The sequence below is a fragment of the Bos indicus x Bos taurus genome, chromosome 10 (genome assembly GCF_003369695.1).
Source record: "Bos indicus x Bos taurus breed Angus x Brahman F1 hybrid chromosome 10, Bos_hybrid_MaternalHap_v2.0, whole genome shotgun sequence".
In the NCBI taxonomy this organism is placed as follows: domain Eukaryota; kingdom Metazoa; phylum Chordata; class Mammalia; order Artiodactyla; family Bovidae; genus Bos; species Bos indicus x Bos taurus.
Window position 1 is genome coordinate 39,649,442 of NC_040085.1, and position 18,148 is coordinate 39,667,589.

Genomic DNA, 18,148 nt, shown 5'->3' on the forward strand with positions numbered 1-18,148 from the left:
AATTACTTTGGTCTTAAACGGGATATAGCCAGAGAAATGTGAGATTAATATTATTAATAGTGATTACAGCAAAATAAACTGCCAGTGTTCAAGGTATACAAATAAAGCCTACTTTTAAATTAGGTTATTCTAAAATAATCAATGGAAAAGTATAAATGATAGTTTCAAATACTTAATGATTTGTTACATCCTTAGAGTTCTTCACAGTTTTTCAGATTGCTTTCCTAACTATCATTATGTTTAACTGCCATAGTAATTATGAGGTTAATAGAACCAAGGTGGTTATTGGCCTAGTCTTACAGAAATAGAAACCAGGGCTCACAGAGAATGCTGACAGTCGAGAATCCAGCTCTTTGGTCACCTCCACCGGGTGTTTGTTCCACCGCACACCTAGGCAACAGTCCCGTGGTTTGACAAACTGTACCTCCAACCTGAAATAATTACGTGTATGCTCTAGAGGTCCAGATTCGTCGCCCTTGATTCCCAAGTATATTTTAGATGCAGTTAAGTTTAAGGTTAGACAGTTGATGGTAGAGTTATCATTTGTGCCTGATTTGTTTGAGGATGCAGACAAGATGTCTAGTCTGTAAAATGGGGCACCCAAGGACATTGCTTGTGGGCCAAGAGGCAGCATAGGAAGGAGAAATTAGAGAGTATGAGATGTGAAATGCTGTGAGCAAGTGCCGTGGCCCAGCGTCACCAGGTAGTTCATAGGGTGGTGCCGACTGTCGCTTCTTTATGTCAGTAGAGGCCAAGATGTTTTATTTAACATCTTATCTAGTTCCTGAATTGTTTATTGAAAAACACAGTGTGATCTCTCCTTGTGCCTACCAGAAGCATATGTAGGCTGAGGAAATTACCAGGACAACAGTGGCAGGACTGCAGTTCTCCAGGCGACAAACCTTCTCTCCTCAGCTTTTCATTTTTGTTGAAACTTTTCATTTTCCCCAACTTTTCATTAGGAAATTTTAAAATCTATAGCAGAGTTGAAGGGGAGATGCAGTGAGCCTCTGTGTATCCTTAACTAGATTAGCAAATGATTGATTTTTGCCGTATTTTCTTTAACTCAGGAGGGGGGTGTTTTTAAAGTATTTGTAAGTACATTTCAACCCAAAATACTTCAGCCTGCATCTCCTTAGAATGAAGCCATTCTCTCATGCAACCAACATGGCCACTGTCATATATAAGAAAATTAATAATTCCATAATAGCTCATATACAGTCATATCACATTTCCCCCAATTGTCTCCAGAATTTATTTCGTAGTGTTCTGGATCTGATTAGGGTTCATGCATTGCATTTGGTTGTTATGCCTCTTCAGTCTCTTAATTTCTTTTAATCTATAAAGATCACCTCTGTGTTAAAAAAAAAAAAAAGATTTTTAGACATATCTTTTTTGAAGAGAATTTAGACTTGTCTTATAGAATGTCCTGCACTTTGGATTTTCTTATTTTTTTCCATCATACTTAAGATTCAGATAATTTTTTTTTTGCAAGTATACTATATAGATAATACTATGTAGTATTCATTATATCATATCAGGAGATAAATCAGGTTAGGTGGTTTCATTGATCAGAGATGCTAAATTTGGTTACTAGTGAATTTGGGGTCTCCCATGGGTAAGTCCCGGTTTAATTTCGTATGTTTCCTTGACTAACTGTACACCATTGTTAATAATTTTTTAAAGCTTATATTGATGTAATTAGTAAGAATAATAAATACTTCTAATTTATAAATAATGGTGGGCAAAGACTGCTGATAAGTTGTAGTCACCTGTCTGCCCTTTCCTTTTTGAATAAATACCTCAAAGATTCCTTAGACTAAACATTTCCCTCCACCTTCCTTTTTATAAGTGTGCAGGAAATTTTTAGATTACTCCCTCCCAGCTCTAGAGGGAGATAAAAGTAAACATTTATGGAGGGAGAATAACAGTACTGTGAATGTTTATTGAGCCATTATCATGTACCATGAGACTGGGCTAAGCACTTTCTGTGGATTGTCTGCACAGTAACCCAATTAGGTAAGCAGCATTGTTTCCCCATTTTACAGATTAGGAAGCTCAGGCACAGAAAGAGTGAGGATCTTGCCCAAGGACCCACAGCAAGTAAGTGGTGGAGCTAGGGTTAAAACCCAGGGCTGAGTAAGTCTAGAGCCCATTTCTTACCTACCGTGCTGTGCTGTCTCCATTATAGTGCACCGGGTATTGTACCAGACGTGGTTTCATGCATTTTCTTGTATAATTCTCACATCAGTCTATAAGCAACAGTCTCATATAGATGAAAAGTTACTTACCCAGGGGCGTATGATATCTGAACCATTTATCCTATTTTGTGGTTCTCTCCCATGTTTCAGCCAAGATCTTTAACAGCAGAGTGGTTTGTCCAGCGGGGTCCCTTTTCCCACTTCCCAGCACCCACATAAGCAGGAATCATGTGCTGGAAATGAAACCAGGTGACAGAAGCAGCTGCACAAGCAAGAGAAGCCTGATCGGTTCCACATTAACCAGATGACAGGAGTGAGAGCCTTCAGTTACAGTTCGGGGACCGTCAGTGAGAAATGGGATGACGCTGAACCTGAAATAAAGGTTGTTGACATAAGACCGGTCCTCCAAGGGAAAGTGTTCCTTACTGTCTGCCCTCTCACACAGGGAGGATGCGGCAGTCTTGTTTGAGTAACTTCAAACCGAAGGTCCAAAGCTGTGAAGAAATTTCTCAAGGAAAGTGTGACTGCTTATAGTTTTCGATGCTTACTATTGATTTCCTCTTTAGATTTTTTTTAACATCATCACTGAGTCTGTATATAATTATAGCATAATAAGCTGAGAGGAATAGAATTAGAGACAGTAATATCAACTATTTTATAGGATTTCTGTGAGGATTAGATTTACACACACACAAATACAACACAACACAATGTAGCAAGAATTCCTAACACAGAGCAGGCATTCAGTATGAAAGTTGTCATAGTTAGATGAGTTTTGTGTTTTCACATGATACGGGTCCGGGCACATTCCCTAAATTAGGACGTTTGGCCCCCCAGCCCAGAAAAACAAACGTTCTAAACATTGCCTGGCTCTTACCCAAGCTAGAGACCAGAACTCCCTTAGTGAGCCTCTCTGGCACTGGCAGGAGGCTCCTGTTGCCATGGCATCTGTCACACTCTGTCCTTCTGTTTCAGGTGGTTAGCTCAACCAACGGAGAGCTGAATGTCGACGACCCCACAGGAGCCCACTCCAATGCACCCATCACAGCTCACGCCGAGGTGGAGGTAGTGGAGGAAGCTAAGTACGTTCATCTTTCAAGGGGGCTTTTGAGTTATAGGTTGAAAAATCTTTTCTCTGTCTTTTCCTCTGGTGTGCTGCTCATTTCAGACTGGATTCCTCATGCTTGTGCCCACTGCTTTCTTCCTTTGACCATTTTATTTTGTGCATGGTACCTTAGCTGCTGCCACACTTCTTTAGCTGTGATTTCTGGGAACACAGTCACTTTTTCTAGTCCACATGGATGAAAAGACATAGTGACCTAAAAGGATCATGGTATAAAAGCTACACCCAAGAATAGTCACAAGCCTCTTGGGGGCCCTGGAGCCTCTTGTTCCCTAAGGGACAGAGAGAAAAATCTGCTTGTCTCACCATGGGCCATGCTGACCAGCCTTTGATTTCTGGTTCTTGGCTAACCACTCTATATCTGTAGTCCTAGACAAGGGCCTCAGAGCCCTTTTGTTCTCAAAGTATTCTGAATTCAGAGAGATTTGGATTAGTCAGTTTGCACCTGTTGAATGAGTGAGCCTTGGAAAGGAGAGGAAATCACACTAACCCCAAGAGGGTGGGGAAGCCCCTCTTCCCTTTTCTGCTTCTCTTGCATGTGACTGCCTTGCCCTTCCCATCCCACTGGCCTCTAGCGCTCTCTGCATGGTCTGTGTTTAAACTCTTAGAAAATGGGGTCGAAGGTGAAATACTGCTGATTGTGCTACAGAAGTAGCATCTCCGTCACTACTTTCCCTTTTTGTCCCAGCCTGAGTTCAGGTCCAGATTTAAGCTCCAGTGCAACACTAGGTAGGGAGAGAGAAGTCCTTCACAGATTAGCAACCTGCCACACCCATTGTGGATGACTTTTCTTATAAACTCTTTGAGAACATGCAGGCTGTTCCCATATCTCCTTCTCAGAAGTAGGCAACATATCTATAATGATACTGTGCCTTAAATGATCTTTTGAGCCTCCAGATAGCCAAAGTACCAGCCGGAAGATGTTTGTGCCTCTGTAGGAGGAAGTAAGAGGCTAATCAAGATCTGCATTCTTCCTTCTAGATATCAGTACAACTTTGCATGGTTGTTCCCCTGCCCATTCCTGTGCTCTGCCGCCCATCTCTGTGATGAACTCACTTTGCTTTCAAAGGTCCTCCCCTTCAGAAGCCAGGGCTTGAGGATTCCTACCCAGTAGACATGGGGCTATTCACACAAAGAGACAAAAAGACTTGGACTCTCTTCCTGAGTCCCTGCTCACTGTAGGTAGCTTCAGATAGCCCTCTCCTGGTGAAAGTAAGGCCCTCATACACAGGGAGGGCAAAGGAGGGGTTTAAAGTCAGGAGGAGACCATTTTCAGTAAGGAAACATGCTCCCTATTCTCAGGGACTTTGGAAGTTTTCATGGTTCTCAGTATTTCAGTTCCCACGACAGAACTTCATTCTCCCACATATACAGTGTGGTTTCTGAGCCCTCAACCTTGGCTGCGCCTTTGAGTCTCCTGGGCCACGTCAGAAAATACAAGTGCCTGAATCCTGGCTCCAGAGATGCTGGTTTCATTTATCAGGGATATGGCCTGAGGTAATTCAGATGCATAGCTGAGGTTGGCATTGTCTGAGCTGAAAGGTGGCTGCACCATTCCTCCCCTCCCACCTCACTCGCAATCCACTGCTGTGGCTATTACTCTGAAGGCTAGGTGAGCTCTGGATTTACTACTGTGCTCTGAACACCAGGATAGAATGGGCTTTAGTCTTATAATATGCCCTGTACAGATTTATCTTTGAACCAGTTTATTTCATTTCATTTTGGTAAATGTGTACACTAATTGTATATGTGAGTGTGGTGTTTGTGTTCTGTGTAAAAGATAGGGGACCATTCGCACAAAGAGATTTCAATCTGGTATGTTCTGTTCTGACATAATCTAAATTCCAGGACATAAAGAGCGTTTAAAGCCTCCCCATTCAGCAAAAAGGAGCTCTGTGCCAGGTTCGAGCCTTCTGAAAGGTGTGGAAACCAGAGGGGGGCAATCGTATTTGACCAAATGTCATCCAAAAGCCTGGCTTAGGACATGTTGTGTGCTGATTTCCCCAGTGATTTCATGAGCTGCCAATCCATCTTGCCCAGAGAACTGTCAGGGCACAGCCGTGTGTTTTTCTTCGTGGCCTTTTATGTATGAGGGGAGTAGTGGGGGGAGCCATGTGTCCACCCGCCTGATCGATTTCATGGGAAGAAGTCACAGCTAGGGAAGCACAAGGCTCCCACACCACTCCTCAGTGCACACAGCTGTGATGCCATGTGTCCACGCAGCCTGCTTGTGGAAGAAGAGGGGGCTGTTGCTTTTAGATCAAGGTTCCACGAGGGTCCTGAGCAAACAGTGTGAAACCTTCACGTCCAAGCTTTTGATTCTGGGTTCCTCACCCAGCTTGCTTCGTGTAAAGGAGGAAAGAGCAGGGTCTTGTTTCTTTGTACTATAAACAAAATGAATGTCTATCTTACATTTAGCTCTAGGACACATCCTTGTTTAAGTGTGATTGAAAGGGTAGTGAGGCAAGGCAGCTTTTCGGTTGACTTTTGTAAGAACACAGGAGTTTTTGGTTATCCACTGACTTTAGCTACAACTTGGCACATGTGGACCTCATTTCCCCTGAGAATTAACAAGAATGGGACTTAGGCCCTTTTCTGGCAGTTATAGCTTAATCCAGAGCAGCAGTGACCCTCCTTGTTCTCTCCTAATAGGATAAAGTGTCTCTTAAGCCTGTTTTCCCCTCTAGAGGAAGAGCTAACTGCTGGCCTTTTTGGTCAGGCATGTATGTTGGTCTTACAGAAAGGCCAGGGACTTCTCTTTCCCTCAGGATATTTGGGAGATCAGCTTAACAAATTGAATGGTATGACGTCACGCGGGAATCAGAAGGACTTGGCCTTGTGCCTGTTTGGATTCATACAAGCAGGATCATATGCCCTTTCTCCTGCTCCCTTTCTGGAAGTTGCCCAGGAAAGCCCACTCTTGAGGCTCCCACCAGCTGTTTCAGTTTTGCCTTAGTCCTCACTGAGCCCCAGCTCCCACCTGACACTTCTGTCAGGCACCTTTCCCTACCCCCTCCACTTCAGTGTGGGGACCAGGTGGCCTGGACCTACTCACCCTGCCTTGACCGAGGAAGAACCTAAACACAGACACATACTGCATGTTTGCATGGCTCACAGGGAGTCGCTTTCCTCTCACCTCTGTGGACTAATATCTCTCTTTCTCTCTCTTCCTTTCTGTGTTTTTCTCTTCACACACTCTGTAGCTGCCTGAAAATGCTCAACCTGTGGTGAGTCCCTCTCTCCAGTTCACATGCTCGGGGAGTGGACCAGGCTAGGTTGGGATTGGCAAAGCCAAACAAAGTGCCTCAGGAACACTCAGTGGCTTCCGTATGCCGCCTCGTGCTGTCCCCACCCAGGCCGGGGCACTAGATCCACAAGGTGGTGACGGGCAGGCCTGTACCTGGGAATTCATCTGTTCCCTCTCTCCCTTCAAACCCACCACACTGCTGCCTCTTCCTGTCAAAACAGTATCCCACAGTATCCAAAATTGGCTCTTCATTTTCAGCTGAGCAAATTTTTTTTCTGAAATTAACACAGCCAGATATTATCAGACAGAGAGGGACAGAGGTAAGAAGACTGAGTTACTGTATCAGTTGTATAATCAGAATCTAGTTAGTTACTCCTCACAACAGTCATTGCCAGATAATCTCACATTCTGTGGCTTGGTCTCTTAACCTTGAAATTAGCAGGTTTGGAAAAATCTGTGACTTTCTTTTTTGGTTTAGCTTGTTTTTCCATCTGTAGAATATGATTCTCTCTGAGTAAGAGAGCTACTTCTTAGGAGAAAGATGGACATTTTGTTGTTGCCGTTTTGAGTTTTTTGTTTGTTTTTCATTTACTGTCTTTTTTTTTTTTCCTGCTTTTCTCTCCTTTTCCCTTCCTATCAACATTTAGTGGGCCATGGACTGACTTGACTAATGAGATATTGGGGCCTCTTGTTTGCACCCTCAGAAAAGGTTCCTTGAATGCATTTTTAGTAACAGCATGAGGTGTACTAAAGGGGAAGCCCTAAAGATTCTGTGTTGGCTGAGGCACATTCTTGCTGGAAGACAGAGCGCCCTTCCCACCTCTCTCCCTGGACACGGCCTTGACTTTCCAGGTGCTTGTGAGCTGTGGTCTGTTGCGGTCTGGAATCCCCCCCACATTGTCTGCACGCATGGGATCATATTCTGTGTGGTGGTTACAGTCTGCTGGACTCTGTTCTGCCTTGTTTCTACTGTCTTCAGTGACTGGGTTGGGCACCAGTTTTTACCAGTCTAAGCCAAGTTGCCTGCATGGTTTCCCCAGTGGCAGGGTGTATTGAAGATAACAGTTGGGTTTGGTGGAGATAGAATTTGTAGTATTGCAATACCAAGGGGTACATTTGGCCTATTTATTTACCAGACATGTGTCTGTGTAATCTGACATTGTCGTGGTCGATACTTTCCTGTGAGATGTCAGTCACACGATCCTAACTGCAGAGGGCCTATCGTGTGCTCCTCTACTCTATGTTTGGAACTCTAGGGGGTCCCAAGGGCTTCCCCAAAGAGCTTAGGTGCAATCTGCCTGGAGAGGTAAGACATACATGCTTGAAAGGCCACATGTTATTGTCCCTTGAGAGGTCAGTGTCAACAGGGACGGTTAAGGAAGACTTGATGGATACTGTGGGGCTTAAACCCACCATTAGAGCAAAGGAAAAGTGTACCAGTACAGCAGAGAAGCATAATACAGGAATAGCTGAAGGGAGAGCGAATCAAAGAATCAGCTGGAAGAAAACCCAAGACCCAAGAAGGGTTCATCACTTGTCTTTCATCCTCTTCTGAGAATAAGACGTATGTATGGAGTCAGTCAGTGGACTGGTCTGGTGTCTGACAAAGTTTTACAAGTCCTATTGCTGGTAGTGCCCACAGAAACCAAAGAGTCAAAGAGTAGATTGCAGAGACCATTTCCTCATGGGTAGAAAATTATTAAAAGCTTCTGCTACTGCTGAAGTTCTAACTATAAGTAACTAACAAAAATTAATCTAAAGCTCTACACCAGAGCTTATACTCTCCTCCAGTCAGGTGAATTCAGCTTTGCACATCAGGTTATGATATGCTTATCAGTAGATACTAATTTTTATGGCTTGTCCTGGAGGAGGTGAAAGAAAAATTCTATCATTTGAATTGGACCAAAACAGTATTTTGAACTTTTTAATGATTGCTCTTACTTTTTTGAAAACACAAAATCATTATCTTAGCACTCTCCAAAAAGAATAATAGAAATTGACTTAAATGTTAGGGATCCCTCTGAAAATCATGGTCACCAGGGAATGGAGTATTGGTACTCCCATGAGATTTCATTCACCTTATTTAATAATTTCTGGACATTCATCTTGAAAAATGTCTGTTTTCTAAAGCATATGTACAAAAAAAAAGACCTTTTTTTTTTTTTAATCCTTCCCCAAGGATATTCCATTAAAGACTGAAAATAATCAAAAGTGTTGGTCATTTTTATTTAAAAGAAATTATGCAGTCTCTAAATACAAAGGACACTTTGTTTAATGACTATATTGCCACCCATTAATAGTACATCACGTGTGTCATCATACTCTTAGAAAATCTTTTTTAAGACTCTCTTATGGACTTTCCTGGTGGTCCAATGGTTAAGACTCTCCCTGCCAATGCAGGGGACACAGACAGGTTCGACCCTGCTTTGGGAAGATTCCACATGCCACAGGGCAGCTAAGCTCGTGCAACACAACTACTGAAGCCCTAGAGCGTACAAGGCACAAGAGATGGCACCGAAATGAGAAGCCTGCCCACTGCAACTAGGGAAAGCCCTCAGGCAGTAACAAAGATCCAGCATGCCCAAAATAAATAAATAAATAAAAATTTTTAAACAAAACAGCATTTTTTAAAAATTGTTCAAAAAGTGTTTTTTTTAAAAAGCCTTTCTTAAGCACCTGCTTCCAATATCTCCATGTTTAATTCATTCAGATATGGTTAAAGCCCATCATTTTTCTGTGTAAACATCAATTTCTGCATTCTAGGAAGACACTTTATCCAGATTTTTAATAACTAGTCCATTGGGTAAGGGAATACCAATGGGTCTGACTGAAAAAGGAGGGAATCTGAGCTACAGCGGAGGACTTAGGTGCTTAGGGAAGTAAGCAACAGCTCTTTATTTCTTTGTGAATACTTTTGATGTTAAACCCAAAAGGATTAGGCAAAAGAGCCAAAGACAGTTTCTGAGAAAAGCTTTTCTTTCAAGGATCCAGCAATCCAGAGTTACACTTCAGCTTCTCTACCCTCCATCATCGGGCATCTTTGACTCACTCACCACTTTCTGCCCCTGGTGTTCTCATTTTTTATGCATCAGCCTCCTGGAAAGGACATCTTTTGTACCAGCTGTGCCACAGTCCTCGTCACCCTTTTTTGGAATAGTCACTGCCTGAGCAAGAGCGACTTCCAGTTCCAAAGACTGCAGTCCTGGGGCGGGGGGTTACCCAAGCTCAGGGATGTGGTAGAGCTGTGGCTGTCACCCAGGAGGCAGCACTTGGAGGGCTTATGAAGGGATGAGGCCCAACCCACCACCCTAAACAGGGTCAGTCCTTGAACCCAGCCTGGCCCAGCAACAGCCTCAGAAAGCTGGCTGAGAAGGACCGTGCAACCTGCTGCTTCCTGAACTATGTCACTGATCCTCCAAATGAAGAGTGGACTGTGCTGATTTCAGTCAAGAGATCTGGGCTCACCCCATTATTAGGGTCAGGGCTTCTGCCTACACCAGGTAGCTGACCAGGGCCGGGGATGGAGGGTAGAGAGAATCCTTAATCCTTCATTTGTAGCATCACAAGAGCCTCCTAGAGTTCCAGACGTCATACTTTTCTTGGCATTTGGCCTTAGTTTAGCTTCCATACCCGCTGACCACTAAAGTCGCATTAAATAATTTTGCCTTCTGTATTAAGGGGCAAACAGAGCAGCTTTGAGGATCCCCAGCCTTGGTTCAGTATAAAGAAAGATGGCAGGTTGAGGTGTTAAGACTAGGAAAGAAGCCATCTTCATCCTTTCAAAAACACCTGCCTGGGCCCTGCCCTGCCTGCAGCCCTTTGATGATAGGGTTTGCAATAAAGTAGCTGCTTCCTTTGGCTTTCCCGGCAGACACTGCCCACTGCCTCCAGTGTGCGCACCGTAGATGGTGGGCGGCCCTGAGGGTGGGTGCAGTCCACAGAGGCAGGCAGGAAGCCGTGGGCAGCTGAGGCTGACTTGTGATCTTCTTGTGCTCCAGGTGCTGCTGCTTCTTTAAGAGGAAAAGGAAGAAGACCACCCAGCGCCACAAGTGACCAGTGCCTCCCAGGAGTCCTCAGGCCTTGGGGACTCTGACTCGATTGCACCCGCAGCTCCTGCCATTTCTCATTGGAAGGGACTCCTCTGTGGGGGGAGGGTGGAGATCCAAACCAAAAAGAAGAAAACAGATGCCCCCAGAAGGAGCCAGTGTGGGCAGCCAGGGCCCAGTGGGTCAGTGGCCACCCCTACCTGCCTAAGGCTCTGAGCAGGTCCCAGAGCCGCAGGTCCTCCACTGCTTGCCCGCTGGGCGGCCTGGTTGACTCTCCTTCCTATTGTTTACAGTGAAGGTGTCATTCACAAAAACTCAAGGACTACTATTCTCTTCCCATCCCTTAGTTTACTCCTGGTTCTTGCCCCACCCTCCACCCTCTCCAGCACACAAGCTAATGAGCTGAAGGCTTTGTCTGCTGAAGGAGTTTAAGAGGCTGGGGGTGTGGCCAAGAAGGTGGGAGGTAGGTGCAGGCCCAGCTGGAGGAGGACCTCTGCCCACCAGGTGTGTTGGCGCAGCTCCCTCTCCGTGCCTGTGCAGCCTCCACCCCCAGCTGGCCGCGGGGTGCAGGTTACTCCCTCCATCCCTCTTGTGAAGTTACACTGTAGCACGCAAGCTGTGAGAAATCTGCAGTCTACTGTCCCTGCGTGTTGGCGCTCTTAGCTTTCTTGACAAGCGAACTGTGTTCTCCAGACAGTAGTAGTAGAACGTTGCAAGTTGTTCTGAGCAAAGGAAAAGACTGACTTTATTGCACTTTTAGTTTTTTTTTCCCCTCTTTTTCGTTGTCGTTTTAACACAAAAAAGAACCATGGCAGATGCATATTGTGTCTGGTTATATTGGGATTTTTTACTTTTTTTCTGTTTGGAGGGGGATGGGGCCAGCAGCCAAGCCATGCAGAGAGAACATGGGTCTAGAGGACGTTCTCCGTGGAAAGGGCGGGGTCCGCAGCACCCGGAAGAGGAGGAGCCAAACTCTGCCCTTCTGAGTGAACGCTCAGGTTGGCAGGGAAACATACTTGAATTTTCATTCGTCTTCTCGGCTGCTGAAGAATGTCCCTCCCAGAGCCTCTTGACCTCATCAGCCTGCAGTTTGGACAGCCTCGCTCTCCAGCACGTGGGAGGAGCCGGCCAAGCCAGACTGCGACCAGGAGTTAGTTCATCCCAGAGAAGGAGATGGTTAACAAAACCGGAAATATCTGTTTCCTCCACTGCCAGGGACTTCCAACTAGATAGCCATGTGACTTCTTTAGTGACTCGGGGGACAGAATTAGTGATGAAACAGCCACCACCATATTGCCACTTAGTGGACAAGAAGGAGGAAAGTGATCCTGCCTTCCAACTGCCAGAGGAAACCTCAGGATTTGGCTCATCGCAGGGGCCAGGAAATAAAATTGGTGTGTACTCTCTGCCCCAGTAGATGGGTTACAGCATTTGGGCTGGCCTGCCTGCCTTACCAGAAACCAAGCACCTGCAGATCTCCCAACAGGCCCATAGCAGCAGGCTTAGGACTCAGTACCTAGGGCTCTGAGTGAACAGGAGGGTGGGGCTGGTTAGTGCTGGAAAATTCCAGGGGAAAGGAGACGGAAATGAAAGGTGTGAAGTCATCTCTAGATAAGACAGCCACATGTCTAGAGCCTGTACTCCCCCGGCCACTCTCCACGTCCCCCATGCTGTAGATACACGTGCTGCTGTGAAGGGTCTCAGTTCCTCATTCACTGCTTGAAAAGTCATCAATGTGTGGAGTTAATCTCCTCATCTTGATTTTCATTTGAGTTGAGTGACTTAATCCAAGTAGTGATTTCTCATTCCAGAGATGATCGAGGAGACAGGATTCAGTCCGTCAGAGAATGAGGTCTTGTATCTGGGGGTAGAGAGAGCTAACCATGGGGGAGAGTGACTGGTGACTTAGTTCAGAGGTTTGGGGAACATAGTAGTGCCTCTGGCTTGAAGAGTAGAGCTGTCTTTTGGACTGGAGGGTGTGGGCCTACTTCCTGGTAGTTGCTATTTTCCACAACAGGTCCCTTGATGTATCTTAGTGGAACAGTTACTGGGCTTCACTTGTGTTCCACTGGGCCTTGGCTAGGAAAGACCACTTCATTGACTTCAAATTTGCCTAGCTTATGTAAAGATTGTGATCTTTAATTTTTTAAAAGAAGTTTTCCTGTAAATAAAACAGAATGGCTGGGAGATGCAGGGACATACCCCTTCCCCACAAGAATTTTGAATATTGGGGTTTGCTTCCTTGACATTAGCTGGTGGTTCAGGCACTGTCACTGAAACTTAGATAGTTTCTCATTTGGCATTTGGGTAACTTCTCAATTTGCGTAACTCTAACGTCCTGTACAGAATCTTTTCCTTCCACATTCCAGTATAGAAAAGGCCTGCTTCTCAAGGGAGGGCAAGGGCAAGTGGCGAAGTCTGGAGCATCCCTGGCCCTCCATACTCCACTAGGTGCCTCCCCACTTCCACAAGGAAAGCAAGGGTAGTTCCCAGCTTGGCTGCAGGGCGGGCCCTCTTGAAGCTGGGTTTACGACTTTTGGGGGGTCTTAAGTTTGTTTTAAAGGCTGGCTCTTGGGGGACTGAGCCTGAGCAGTTGTGGGGGGGTCTTCCTAATGCACTATTCTCACCCTCAGCCTCCCACAAATCTCTTATGAGATACTTGATTTTTCATAACAAAGTGAAACACCCAAATTTTTCTGGCATGCCAAGTAATGGCAAGTAATGATCCTCCCAGGGCCATTGGCACTCCAGGGTGGTTCCAGACCCCTGAGAGATTCTATTGTGATCTTTTAAAAAGAGTACCTAAGGAGTAATGTGGCCATCAGTTCTCTCCCCATCAGCATATCTCATCAGGGCTGCCTCCTCAGCCCTGTTGCTATCGTTGCTTACCTCCATTTCTCGGCCAGGTCCTCTGGCATGGGCGCTCCCTGCACCTACTGCCCACCCAAATCCGCTTGCTCCATAGTCCGTGCACTTCCCCCACTTCACAGCCGTGATACCTAGGGGTCTTCTTCGGGGCTGATGGAGTTGTTGCTGAGTTAGCATTAAGCAGTAACAACAGCCGGGGTTCTCCCAAGCCCTGCTGTCCTTCAGATTGCATCCTGAACAGATTGAGGCAAGCAGGCCAGGAATCCGCCAAGATGTAAACGGTCCTCCCCTGTGACCAGAGCGTGACCGTGTCTGTACAGTCTGAGCACATAAGTGTCAACCACTTGCTGGGCATCCCTTGGCGTTCCCCAGTGATCTCACTCCAGATGGCTCCGCAAGGATGGAGCGTGTGCCAGCAGCTGAGTACTCTCATAACTGCCTTCATTAACATGCTCCTGCCATTTGGGGTCTGTCCAGGAGGAAACGGTCTGGGAAGGTACAAAGTCAGGTGACTAGGTTGGCCTTCAATTAAAGCCCCGCTGTACTTTGGAATGCAGGGGCAACAGCAGATAGCAGGATTCTGAGTTTTCCAGAAGGGTTGATTGCCTGTTCATTCTCAGTGAACTCCAAGTTCATAGAAATAGCCCCTACCATTAGCCAGAAGAGGTGTCCATTGCCTCGAAAGTACCTTCCAACTTAGTTCACTGGAAATGTACGTTGCGAGTACATATTCAGTGTTGGTTCTCAGTGTTAGTAACCACTTTTGTTGTCAGAAATAAGTGAGGGTGACATTATGTCAGAGTGGTTACTAAAGATCATAGCCTTAACCTTTTTTTATGCAAAAGACAACCTGTCTCTCTTCCAGTGAGCCGCATGGCCTGCAGTTTTCAAAAATAAGTGCTTTCATGGCAGCCTAGAAAGTACCTCCTCTGAGGACATTGACCTTTCATTTAATGCATGTCTATATGCCTCCTGTGTCCCAGTCACCTCTTCTGTTTCCATATTGACACCAGATTTCATTCTCAGTGAACTGCTCTGCCAATGTTGTCTCCAGTGTCAGAGCCATGTTAGGGCTAGAATTTCTCAGATCAGGAGCTTGCAGTGCCATACAGCCAGCATTGCCTTTGCTAGGCCACTGCCACCATCCCCACCATTGATCCAAGGTGGGCAGATGAATTCTAGAAACCTTTAGGGGGCCAGGATGACTCGGCACCCCATCTGGTTTGATGTGAACAACAGGCACTTTTCTCTGGAGTTCTTGCTTTTGCCAACTCCAGGGCTCCAGAAAGGTCCTGCCTAGAGGCTGACAGCCAGTGAGTCCCAGTCTTCCTCCTTATGGTTTGCTAGGAATCAAAATGGGATGCCTGTGGGTTGTTGTTGTTTTTTTGGTGGGGAAAGGGAGTGATTTTGTTTATGAATAAGGAAACCATGGCCCTTTTGAGGGTTTGCAGTGTCTTAAGCAGTGTTTTAGCCACAAGTAAGGAATCTTGGAAATCTTTGATCAATTAAGCAGTCTTAAAAATCTGTTTTTCCTAATTCCTTTTGCAGGTGACTGAGTGCAAAAGGTTTCTCCATTGTATTCAAAATAGTAAGTAGGTTCCCTGGATATAGACAGTAGTAGTTGACATATTTCCTTAAAAAAGCAAGCAGGAAGTCCACTCCAATGTGTATTTGTAGCTCAGCTTGTATTACAAAGGAAAAAAGTGAACGTGTACTCTGTATATTTCTAGTTTGGTTACCAAACTCCATGTTATAAAAGAACCTCAGTTCTGTGGACGGAATTTATTTTACTGTTGTTCTAGTACTCCTCATGATCATCTTCCCAGTGCCATCACCACCTTCATCCATGGTAAGAAGCGGGGATGCCATGCAGTCGTCCCAGTAACACACAAGAGGACAGCTGTCCTGACTGCCCCTTTCCCGCAAATCCCCTCTTTCAGAGCAGGTGAGACATTTTCAGTGATCCCCTTCATGAGCTCCAGACCAAATCCCAGGCCAGCCCTTATACTGAAAGCTTTTCTAAAAGGCTTATCAATCTGTTAGGAATGTCTCAGGAAGACGAGCCATTTCTTGGGGGGAGGGGTGGGGGAAGGGAAGGGCTATACAGATGGGTGTGTGTGGTTGCATTTGTATGCCTGTGTGTGTGTGTGTTTGCATATGCCAGCGCTCATCTGTGTCCATTTCATTTCCATTAAGACTCACAGCCCACCTTAAAAAAAAAAACAGCCCAGGCTGCTGACCATGTGTTCCTGAATATTTTCAGAAGTAAACAAGAAACAAGTGAGTTTCTAGTGTAGCAGCAAGCTCTGGGAATGAGCCCCCATTTATCAAGCAGAAGAGTAAACAGCAGGAAAAAAAAGAAGATGAAACCAAAAATATTATAAGCTCCCCGCCATGGAAAATAATGTTGATTCAATTCCCATTGGATGTATACATGCTCTAATTTATTATATTATTATTTTGTCTGTTTCTTACATCTTTGCCCATTGTACTTTTAAAAAGATGTTGGGATGTTGATTTCAGTTTTTTTTAAGACTAGATAATGTATAAATCAGCTGTGGAAATGAGTTTTAATTGATGTGTGGATGTGATTATTGTTAAATGCCTTTTTTTTTTACCTTTTATTTTAGATATGTAATATTGTTTCATAAACCCTGGCACTGGTCTGCAAAGCTCAGCTGTGAAAATGAAACTTGTAGTATTTTTAAACATGAATGTCAATTTCAGGTGTATTTGAAATGGTTCCTCCAGGAGAGAGATTTGTACACCATTTAGTAAAAACTCCTCTGCAGAGGAAGTAGCCTTCTTTGAAGTGAATGGAAACGGGCCTTGATATTATCTCAGAGTAGCCCATTTCCTAGGGCACCATGGAAAACACAAATGTGATCTTTAAGTATACCTCTTCTCCAGTCTGGGGAGGAAAGGACTCAGTTTGCACCCTTTTTGTATGTAAAATAAAATGTCTTACCTTTCTTGGCTAATTTTGCTTGGTTGATTGGTTTGGTTTTAACCTCTCCTGGTTCATTTGTAACTAAGTATCTAGCTAGGACTAACTTCAATATGATTGAAGCCTCCAGGAATGAAAATAATGCCTGACATTTTCACATCTTGCATCATTCTTTTGGGTTGAACATTGCCCTAGCCAGTGCGTCACTTTAAAGATAAACATTTCTGGAAGAATTTGGACATTCATCACTTACTAGTTCCTGTATCCCTGTAGTTCTTCAGTGCTAGAATACCAGGAAGTTAAGATCTGCTCTGAAACAACTAGGAAATGGCAGCTTTGTAATTCTGCTCTGCTAATGAGGAACATGGAGAAGGCAATGGCACCCCACTCCAGTACTCTTGCCTGGAAAACCCCATGGACAGAGGAGCCTGGTAGGCTGCAGTCCATGGGGTCGCGAAGAGTCGGACACGACTGAGCGACTTCACTTTCACTTTTCACTTTCATGCACTGGAGAAGGAAATGGCAACCCACTCCAGTGTTTTTGCCTGGAGAATCCCAGGGACGGGGGAGCCTGGTGGGCTGCCGTCTCGGGTCGCACAGAGTTGGACACGACTGAAGCGACTTAGCAGCAGCAGCAATGAGGAACATCTATACAGACAGAGGTGTAACTATGTAACAATCTAAACTCACCAGTGCATATTCAGCACAAAACTACCACCAATCTGGCCAAGATTGTCTGGTTCCAGTTTTTTCTATTACTACTCAATACTACTTAAATGGTCTTTCTTCACTAATGAAAAACACCTGTAAGATCATCATTAGAGTAGGCTTCCTTGGAGGCTCAGTGGTAAAGAATCCGCCTGCCAATGCCGGAGTGAAAGCTAAAGTCGCTCAGTCATGTCCAACTCTTTGCGACCCCATGAACTATACAGCCCGTGGAAGTCCCCAGGGCAGAATATTGGAGTGGGTAGCCTTTCCCCTCTCAGGGGATCTTCCCAACCCATGGATGGAACCCAGGTCTCCCGCAATGCAGGCAGATTCTTTTACCAGCTGAGCCACCAGGGAAGCCCGCCAATGCAGGAGACATGGGTTCAATCCCTGGTCAGGGAAAATCTGAGAAGCAACTAAGCCCATGCGCCACAACTACTGAGCCTGTGCTCTAGAGTGTGGGACCCTCAACTACTGAAGCCAGCACGCCCTAGAGCCCCTTTAACGCAACAAGAGAAGCTACCGGAATGAGAAGCCCACTCACCATAAGAGTAGCTCCCGCTAACCACAACGAGAGAAAAGCCTGCGCAGCACTGAAGACCCAGCACAGTCAAAAATTTAAAAAAAAAATTTTTTTAAGTCATCATGAAAAACTTCATACTCAGAGCACTGTATCCATCAAGCTTATTCTTTCCCCAAAAGTCGGGGGTTGGGGGGGGTGGGGTTGCTGATGGAAGAAAGCTACCTTTAGGCTATTTTAGCATTCGTTCCTCTTGTGGAGAAAGGTTGCTTTGAAAACTAGCTTGGTAAACAATTTTTCTCAGCGTGCAACAGCGGGCCAGGCTCCTCTATCCATGGGATTCCCCAGCCAAGAACACTGCAGTGGCTGCCATTCCATTCTCCAGGGGATTCTCCCGACCCAGGGATGGAACCCAGGTCTCCTGCATTGCAGAAGATTCTTTACCATTTCAGCCTCCTGGGACGGTTATACAGTGAGTAGGCACAAAC

The 18,148-nt window shown here is 45.3% G+C and overlaps 1 protein-coding gene across 9 annotated transcripts in view; it reads left to right on the forward strand.

Annotated features, from left to right (window-relative positions):
* The window catches only part of CSNK1G1 (casein kinase 1 gamma 1), a 155,139-nt gene extending 138,673 nt beyond the window's left edge, over positions 1–16,466 (forward strand). For 4 of the 9 annotated variants that reach the window (XM_027553767.1, XM_027553766.1, XM_027553769.1 and 1 more), the window contains 3 exons: positions 3,177–3,283; positions 6,528–6,551; positions 10,570–16,466. In XM_027553767.1, coding sequence (XP_027409568.1) covers positions 3,177–3,283; positions 6,528–6,551; positions 10,570–10,624 — 186 coding nt within the window. In that variant the 3' untranslated portion in view covers positions 10,625–16,466. The other 5 variants (XM_027553770.1, XM_027553773.1, XM_027553771.1 and 2 more) reach the window with 4 other exon arrangements.
* Positions 16,467–18,148: the final 1,682 nt, after the last annotated feature.